Genomic DNA, 9399 nt, shown 5'->3' with positions numbered 1-9399 from the left:
CGGTTGTGGGGGCGGGGCCAGCCAACTGGCGGCTGGACACTCTGTGCCCCCCCCCCCCGGGAGGCTGGGGCCCCCGTGTAGGGGTCTCCCAGCCTCCCTCAAGTGAGGGGAACCAGTGGCTGTGGGCGCTATGAGGAGGAGGAGAGGGGCCCTAGCCACACACTTCTGTCCAAACCGTAGTCTAAACCCTGCATAAGAGGACTGCCAGCCCTGCTGCAAGAACACACCCCAAGGTGCGGTGCCACCCCCACAGATGGCAAGATGCCATAGCAAATGGTTTCTAGGTGGCCTCTCTGCTCCGGTTCAGACCGATTGCCATGTTTGAGGTCAGGGAAGAGTTTTACCTCATGGTCAGATTCATAGGAATCATAGAAATGAAGGGCTAGAAGGGATTCTAAAGATCATTGAGCCCACCCCCCTCGCTCTGGGAAGATTGGTCGGACTGAGGAGGTTTTTGCTTTGCTTTGCAGCAGGGAATGTGGGCCTCTACCCAGGACCTCTTGAGCATATGTTGACAACTTTTCAGACAAGCAGGACACCAGCTGCCTGTTCCCCTGCTTTACCTGTGGCAAGTTAGGCGTTAGGTCTGTGTTGCATCAGGGTTGGCAGTGATCTTATGTAGAGCTTAGGTTATGGCTTGCGTGGGGCAAGTTGGATCGGGATGATCCTGCCTCAGGAAGGTGGTTTGGACTAGAGCAGTGTTTCTCAAGCTGTGAGTTGCAACCCAAAAGTGGGTTGCAAGAATATATTAAAGGGTTCTGGACAAACTTTAAAAATGATGAAACTTTAAAGGAGAAAAATGTGGGAAACCGTGGCTTTTCCCTTGCAGCCTGGCAGAGCCCCAGCCTGTGAGGGGCTTCTTGCCCTCCACATACACACTGGGGGCTGAGGGAAGCAGTGGGTTGGGAGTGAGGGGCACTTGATCAGGACTGGCCATCATTGTTTACAAACAGTACAAAAAGGTTGAGAACCACTGGTCTAGATGATCTCTGGAGGTCCCTGCAGGCCCAACTTCTGTATGATACTATAATTCTCCCTGGGTAGGTTCCCAGCCCTGCTGCAGGGGGGCAGGCAGCCTTGGCAGCCCTAGGGTGCTTAAAGGGACAGAAGACTATTGTTTTTGGTGGGTGGGTGTCACTTCTCTGTAATTCATTTTTCTGCCAGCAGTGGCTACCTTCATCCCCAGTCCTGCTCCATCAATATGACAACAGAGTGGTGCCTGGGCTCACTAGGTAGATGACAAGGAGTTTTTTAGCCTTTTTTTCATATCTCCCTCTGCTACTAAAACTGTTTTAGCTGTCTTTTTGGAAGTATGTTTATGTAGTGGCTTTCCACTACATAATTCTGTGGTTGCCCATGGCAAAGTTTATGGGATAATCTCCTGGGCAGAGGGATTGAGTTAGTCTCAAAGCATCAGGTTTGATATGATGGATCTAGACCAGCAGTCCCCAACTTTCACGGGCTGGAGGAGTGGCACAAACCAGACCACAGGCTAGATTCTACAAAGGGTCAGTGCATAGGGTTGGTGAGTAATTGAAAGCCTGCATTCCTGGTTTGAGCCACAGACCAACCCCACATAGTGGGGCAGAGCCACATTATCCAGCCCACGGGTCTGGAATCTTAGCTGTCACCACTTCCCCTACTATAGGCGTGGGCAATTGTTTGGGCTTGAGGACCACATAGGGAGTTTTGATGAGCTGCTGTAGGTTGGGTTAGCATCCTTTTCCACCTCCTGATGGAACAACTCACCAAAACTCCCTATGAGGCTTTGGGTGGGTGGGGAGCAGTGTTCAGGAGCAGGAGGGCTGGCAGGGGGTGTACGGATGAAGCGTGTGTGCATGAGGGGGTGGAGGAGGCTGCATGGGATCCAGCTGGGAGTGAGGAGAGGTAGTGGGGGAGCATGCAGTGGAGCTCACCTGGTCAGCGGCTGTCCCCGTGGCACTCCACATGGGGCCAAGCCCTGCCTGAGGCATCCTGTGCTATGATCCAAAACACACCCACTGGCCTGTACCCAGCCTGGACCCCAGTCAGTGCATAGCTTCTGGCGGGGCTGTTTCCAGCGCGGCTGCAGGGAGGCAAGAGGAGTACAACAGCACCCAGCCAGTTGCAACTGCACTAGGAACAGCCCCACTGGAATTGTGTGCTGGCTGGAGCCCAGGCCAGCAGGAGTGTAGCACGGGCTACCCTGGCAGGAGCGGATAAGACTTGGCCCCATGTGGGGGCAGCCACAGGCAGGATCTAGCCCACGGGTTGTATTTTGCCCACCCCTGCTGTAGCAGCAAATTTTCTGCCCTGTAGGGAGCCTTGTGGGCTGGAAGATAAGGCCTCACATGGCCTCACGGGCTGCTCATTGAGCACCATTGGTCTGGACAGATCTGGAGGTCTGGACTCAGTACTTCATGCTATGTGGGTTAGTACACAAAGTACATGACCACTTTCTCTGAGTGCATGGGTTTCAGATGACATGATAGGTCCTATCTGCTCTGATCATGTGTTTAAAACAATCCCATGATGCTTTTTGCATAAAAAAGCATGGGCCAAACTCTTAATTTCCCAACCATTGTTCAACATGAGTGCTGTTTGGCTGCCAATGTCCAATATATTTTATTGGTGCTGGGTGTGTGTGTAGTCAATAAGGTAATGCATGTGTACTGATCTTGGATCTCTGAATTTATTTAGGTCTGCTGACTTGAGTGCTGGCTTGCCAATCAGGCCTGGACAGCCTGCGCTTACACGAGTAGCACCGCCTATTTTGCCAAGACCGTCACAGCAAACAGGAAACCGCAGCCTGAACACTTTCAGGCCTGCATACAGCAACTCTTTTTCTCCAAGCTATGGAACATATGGAAACTCCTTTTACGGAAGCTACAGTCCTTACAGTTGTGGATATGGCGGTTTGGGCTATAATCGGTTTCGTGTAGATGATATACCTCCCAGCAGGTTTGTTCAGCAAGCTGAAGAGAGCAGCAGAGGTGCGTTTCAGTCTATTGAAAGCATTGTACATGCATTTGCTTCTGTCAGTATGATGATGGATGCTACTTTTTCAGCTGTTTATAACAGTTTCAGGGCCGTTTTGGATGTAGCCAATCACTTCTCCCGACTGAAAATACACTTCACCAAGGTGTTCTCAGCTTTTGCATTAGTGAGAACTATAAGATACTTCTATAGGCGGCTGCAGAGGCTTTTGGGTCTGCGGAAGAGCTCTGAGAATGAGGATCTGTGGGCTGAAAGCAAAGGAACAGTGGCTTGCATTACCTCTGAAGACAGGGCAGCCAGCTCAGCAAAATCGTGGCCCATTTTTCTTTTCTTTGCTGTTATTCTTGGAGGTCCCTATCTCATCTGGAAGTTGCTGTCTACGTACAGCGATGAAGAAACAGGTAACGGAGATTGTCAGAGCAAAGGGATTGGAGATGACAGAATGTTCTTATAACAAACCAGTTATAAAGTGGTAGGAAAAAGGGCGGAATTAAACAGAGATAGATAATTCCATTATGAAGGAAGTTTACTGTTGAATCCTTATTCATGCCATGTTTGCTCCTTTTCATTCTTTGTCCAAAAATTCTATTTAGGAGGATAAAAATAAAGAGCTGGCTTGACCACTACTCCATGCACACAGCTGCAGAATCAGATTTTTGTGTGAAACTCCTCTAGTACTGAGGCCCAACTAGTTATTACAATAGAACACTGTACAAATGAAGTGTGGTTTAGTGAATGTGGGGGAAAAAAACTTAGGTAGGATTTTCATCTAGATATTGGGATGACAGCTCAGCTCTGCTGAAACAAAGTAGTTTACAGTTATACTTCTAAATCCACATTTGGGGACCCAACTTAAAGCACCCAAAATTTGAAAATGTTGGTCACTTGTATAGTGCCATAAACATTTTTATTGCAGTTCTGTATACTTATTTTTAAGTTGGTAGGTATTACACAAATGCCAAGGGATTTGTCATATTTAGGATAGATATACTCTGGGGAAGGTAATCTGTTCCTATGTGAGAAATAGTTAAAAATCCAGATTAGATTGCCTTTTAATGCTTATTGTGTAAAACAGTGTCTAGTAACTGGGCAAGTGGAGAAGATGATCATGTAGTAGGAAAAGCAGAATACGACTTCAGCACGGTTTCAGAAGAAGAAATTTCTTTCCATGCTGGTGACATGCTAAAATTAGCCCCCAAAGGTAAAGTTTTGATTTGTTGGGTATTTATTTTCTAATGATGTTGTAAATAAGGTCACATTGACAGCTCTAAAAAATGAGCAAGGCTTGGCTTGTATCAGCTGACATGAGACAGCATTCCAGTGATTGTCCAGAAGCACTAGTTAAGCAGTACACTCAATTTTATCGAGTTGGTTTTGGCTATTATGACCACTCATTTTGGGGATGTTCTAACATTACTTATACAATGCCCCTTCACCAATTGTTCTACTCCTAATAGAATCTTAGTGGCCATGTTGCATTACTAGAGCCCCTGCCCAAATGGATTTTTGCCTTTTGCTGCACTTGCATTTTCAGAGCACTTTAGAAACATTTATCCAAAGATATGCCCCTAACATAATTTGCATATTCCCTATGTGATGAGCTGATGTGTATTCTATATTCTAATATCTGTTTGACTTCTGACTTCAAAGGAAACTGCACTCGTACATCTGAGAGCAGAGTTTGAATACTTTGATACAGTAATCACTGAGAAAACTATGCCATCTGAAGGAGGATAGTTGTTGCATAAATATATCACACTGAATCCAGTAAATAAATACAAATACAGGCAACCCCATGTAGCGCTCTTAATTGGTTCCTGAAAAACAGTGTTAAGTGGAATAGCATTAAGTGAAACTTGCTGCCAGCTGTATGATTCCTGTGAGCATTATAATGAAACTCACTGAGCACTAGGTGGAATCGGGTGTCAATGTAAAACAAGTGTTACAGCAAAATAGCACTAAGTGAAATAGCATTAACCAGGGGTAGTACCTGTACCATATTTTCTCATGTAACTCACACTCCTGAACCTAACACGCACCTTATTTTGAAAAGCAGAAAAAAGAAAAAAAAGACTTTTCTAGTGTCTGGCTGCAAGGACGGGGGCTAATCTTTAGCTAACTCATCCTTCCTTTCCTGCTTAACTAAATCTCAAACCCTAGCTGCTGCTGACTGGTCCCAGTGGGTGAGTCTATGATTCTGGAAAGAAAGATGAAGAAAAGAGCATAGAAACAGCTGTGAAATAGGAGGAGAAAGACCAGGAGCAGCTAGCAGACAGCAAAATTGCCCTAACAAGGGTTAGCTTGACTAGTTGAATATCAAGACCATTAAAAAGATGAGACAGTTGGTAACACATCGGGAGCAAAACAAAATAAGCCATTAAGTCAATTAACTCCTTCAGCTGTCTGAACAATAATACACTGTGCAGCAGGAATCAAAGCTGGGTGCTTCCACTGTCTCAGAAGCTGCCAGGCTTAATATATGTCCCTGTTCCCCAACTCCCAACCAGTTTTGGAGGGAAAGTCCAATTTATTTTCCTGTACATCTAGGCCATAAAGCCCTTGATTTGTTGGGTATTGCCTTTAGTTGTTTACAAAACAGAATGATATTTAAAAATCCTAACAAAGTAGCTTTTTCTCCTGCGCAGAAAATACCTCGTATGGGAAAGGGATGTTCCTAATTTAGATTCTGAACTGTAGTGTAGTAACAAGTTTACACATTCTCAAACATCAGTAATAGGTGGTACAATTTTAATAAATAAACTTCTACTCTATATTTAAATATCACTTTTTAATTTTAATTGTTTGTATCATTTTAATCAACAATAAGTCGCATGAAAAATAACAGCGTGTCTCATGTGTGTTCCATATTTCTATAGACTAACCTTTGAATCACATATACAGATGTCTGATATTGTATGTCTGCTGAGATTTCTAATTTTTTTCTGTCTTAGCTGTTTAACTATAGCATATCTCAAATTTGTAATCATGAGTTGTATTTTCTTATTAGAACAACAGCCAAAAATACGTGGCTGGCTTTTGGCTAGTGTTGATGGTCAGACAACAGGACTTGTACCAGCTAATTACATCAAAATATTGGGTAAAAGAAGAGGTAGAAAAACAGCAGAAGTGGAAAGGATGACAGAACAACAGCCAGCTTTTACCAACACATCATCTGTTAGAGGAGCCACCGCTGTTGACACGTTAGAGGAGCAGGAAGCTGCCTTTGAATCTCTTTTTGTTGGAACTGACAAAGTTCCTGTCAGCTCTGACTCCACTGTGATTGTTGGAGAGAAACAGGAACTTTGATGAGCATAGTTCAATTACTGAGTTCATTGATGATAATTTTGATATGCTGAAAACCATATTGTAGCAGAACACTTGTGGAACTATACCATTGGTAATGTCTGGTGAAGGGATAGCAAAATAATTTGCCCAAAATGTAATAGCATGCTTGGTTCATTTAAAGTTGTTCATTTGTGGCCCTGCCCAACAATCTAGTGGCAGTGTTAACATCTTGGGCCATGGGGAGTTTAGAACTTTATAGAAGAAACAGTAAAATAATGCTTCGCATCTTTAGCAACTCATTTCAATCAGCTTGGAGAATATGCTGATGAATTCTGGAGGTTGCTGCATCTGGTCCTCGCAGGAGAAAATGCTGGCTTGATAGGAAGCCTTTGCAGAGGTAGGCAAAGGATTGTTTTTGGCTTAAGTTAGTGCTTCCACTATTGCAGAGAAAATTAAGACTTCATCCCTTTGTTATAAAAAGGTGACTGTCTTTAAAAGAAGACAAGTATTGTGAAAGGAAAAACATTCATTTCTGTTCTAAGCAGACGTATGCTACTAGGACTTTTCCTCTATTGTAATGTTCTTAAAAAAGAGAGAGGTGTCAGGAATAAGACAAAAGATCTAGACCACACTCTAGTCCCTACTTCATGAATTGTCTAGCTTCCAGCCAAGCACATTCAGGACATAGTCCTTTATCAATATTCCCTCTGTATCACTTCCAGCCAGGTATTACACCTTGTCAGATTCTAGCAACCTTTACCATTTGGGTATAAAAGTAATTTTAACCTTTATACCCAAACCACTGTGTCTGTTTTGCTGTCTTCTTTCTGAATTTTGTAAGAAAATCCAACTTGCTATTTTAATATAGCAGAGATCCTCTCTTGATAATCCCAGAGAATAATAAACATTAATTAAAGCTGTCTATTAGTTTGCCTCATCATGAAGAAGCTTGAGTTTTCTGCTAAGTTAATTTTTCCTGCTGTAGTTCCAGCTGTAATTCTGGTCTTTGCCCCATAATACATGAGCTCCTAGTATATCGTGAGTCACAATGGCGTCAAAACAGTGTACATAATATGTGTACTTTATTCACAACTACTTTTGTGAGCTCTGTATCAGAAGTCATATGACTATTTACTTTTCTGGGAAACAAAAGGGCTCATCTACATGTGCCCCTATGGCACCGTTGTTACAGCACCATCATTTAGTACTTCCTTTAGGAAGTACTGTCATTTAGTAAAGGAAGTATTAAAGGAAGTACTAAATGACAGCACAGTAATAGCTGTTACTGCACTGTGCCAACAGTGCAGTTATTTTTAGCCTGTATGTTGCTGTAGCAACGCACTATAGCAAGGGAGTGTGTCACTATGGTGGCATAGCATGGTTTGTGCCTGCTGATGCTACATTGCTGTAGCATCTTGTGTACATGTGCCCAGAGTGAGGTAAAGCTTCAGGTTCTTCTATAAGGATTCCTTCCCATTAATATTTGGCTCAGTCAGTGGAGCATCATTTTCAGTTCAGGTCATATTAAGTACCCTCCTTTTTAAAAAGGCATCCTAAAATACTGGGTAATAAAGTCAGTATACATGCATTACCATAAAGAATTATGATGCTTTTTGCATACATGTTCCTATAGGGATCTTCAGAACCAGCTGCATTGTGAGTTTCATTAGTGCATATATACTTTAAACACATTTGCTGGGTTTTTTGTTGGGGAATTTGTTGTGAATATAACTGCTAAGACATTTAGAGCAGGTCATATTTAACTCCAGGTTGGCTGAATGACAGTAAACAGCTGGTATGTTGGACCTTCTGATTCTTGGGTAACCTCAGGACTCCTGCTGTTTTAAAGTGGTAGGGGCTAAGAGTATAAGTTGTGGTGCTCAGTTTCCTGGGGGATAGGGTAGATAATCATTTGCATTCTTGGTTGTTTTCTAAGACTATGGATGTGATGGGGCAGGAAAAGGAAAAAGCCAAGCTCTAAATGAAAGAATATGTGAAAGAGTCTTTGAGATGCACTTAAATCAGAACAGTTTCCTGAGACTTTCTCAGCATGTCAGTCCAGCAGAAAAGACCTGCAACTACAGTTGGATGCAACTCCCTCTGCTGCAGAAATTAACAGAAACTGAAGAGTAGAATGTATTTCAAAAACATACGTAACATTTTATATCAATGTACCGTTCCTACCCATGGTTCATATTCATGATGGAATTCATTTACTATTGTTGTGTTTGGTTTTTACTAGTGAAGCATCAACCTCTTGTATCAGCAAAGGATTTTAATTGGAATAGCAGTCCTTTTTTAAAACAGTTTTTTAAAGTGTCAATTGAAATAAGCTTCTACTTTCTGATCAAAATTTGACAAGAAAACAATTTAAAGAGAACGATTATTAGGATCTTGGAATCTCATTAATTTTTAAAGGCATAGGCTTAACTTTCACTTAATACAGTTTTAGATCATACTCTTTGAAAAGTATGCTCTGGTTTTAAAAAAAAGGGATAGCTTATACATCATTTTTTCATTAGTTGACTTGTCTTACTTTGTAGTAAATTGATTTAATCTTTCAAGTCGTCGTAAATGTCATCACAGTGTATACTGTATCTTGAATTTTGGCCCTTTCAATTTTGTACTTGGCTTAATGAAAAGAGGGGGCTGAAAGAAAATGGTGAACTAAGTAATTATTAAAAATTATTGTGAAACTATATTGTGTAATTGTATTAAAAATCATTTGAAACGGGCTGTGTAACTTGGATAGGCTATTTCCTTAAGAAAAAACAATGCCAGTTTGGTGTTTAAACAAAATTTAGGATACATTTTGCAGTAATGTCTAGGTGACTCAAATTTATGGACACTTAATCTCTTAATTCCCAAAGATTTTCATTGTTTTGAAACTGTAGGGGAAAAAAATCTAATTTAAATTATGTTTTAATGCCAAGCAATTGGTTAGCTATGTTAGTGATATATATAAAAAATTCTCCCATATTTCACACACCTTTGTTAAGAAATCAGAATCGTTCAACGTATCCTTAATCAATACTTGCATACCTTTTATCAGAATTAGTGAGGACCTGGAGAATTAATATGTGCTGTTCATCATCCAAAGTCATTTGTGAAATGTAAGGGGTATTTTTATATGACAGT

General features: G+C 41.9%; 1 protein-coding gene across 1 annotated transcript in view; it reads left to right on the top strand.

Moving 5' to 3' along the window:
• PEX13 (peroxisomal biogenesis factor 13) overlaps positions 1-9052 on the top strand; it is a 9423-nt gene extending 371 nt beyond the window's left edge. Inside the window, exons 2-4 of the mRNA XM_019549229.1 lie at positions 2680-3377; positions 4052-4177; positions 5984-9052. Coding sequence (XP_019404774.1) covers positions 2680-3377; positions 4052-4177; positions 5984-6282 — 1123 coding nt within the window. The 3' untranslated portion in view covers positions 6283-9052. The remainder of the gene's footprint in view (positions 1-2679; positions 3378-4051; positions 4178-5983) is intronic.
• The last annotated feature ends 347 nt before the right edge of the window (positions 9053-9399 follow it).

Source organism: Crocodylus porosus, unplaced genomic scaffold (assembly GCF_001723895.1).
Source record: "Crocodylus porosus isolate Cpor-Errol unplaced genomic scaffold, CroPor_comp1, whole genome shotgun sequence".
NCBI classification, from domain to species: domain Eukaryota; kingdom Metazoa; phylum Chordata; order Crocodylia; family Crocodylidae; genus Crocodylus; species Crocodylus porosus.
The sequence above is the reverse complement of the archived record's forward strand: the minus strand, read 5'-3'. Positions and strand labels throughout refer to the sequence as shown.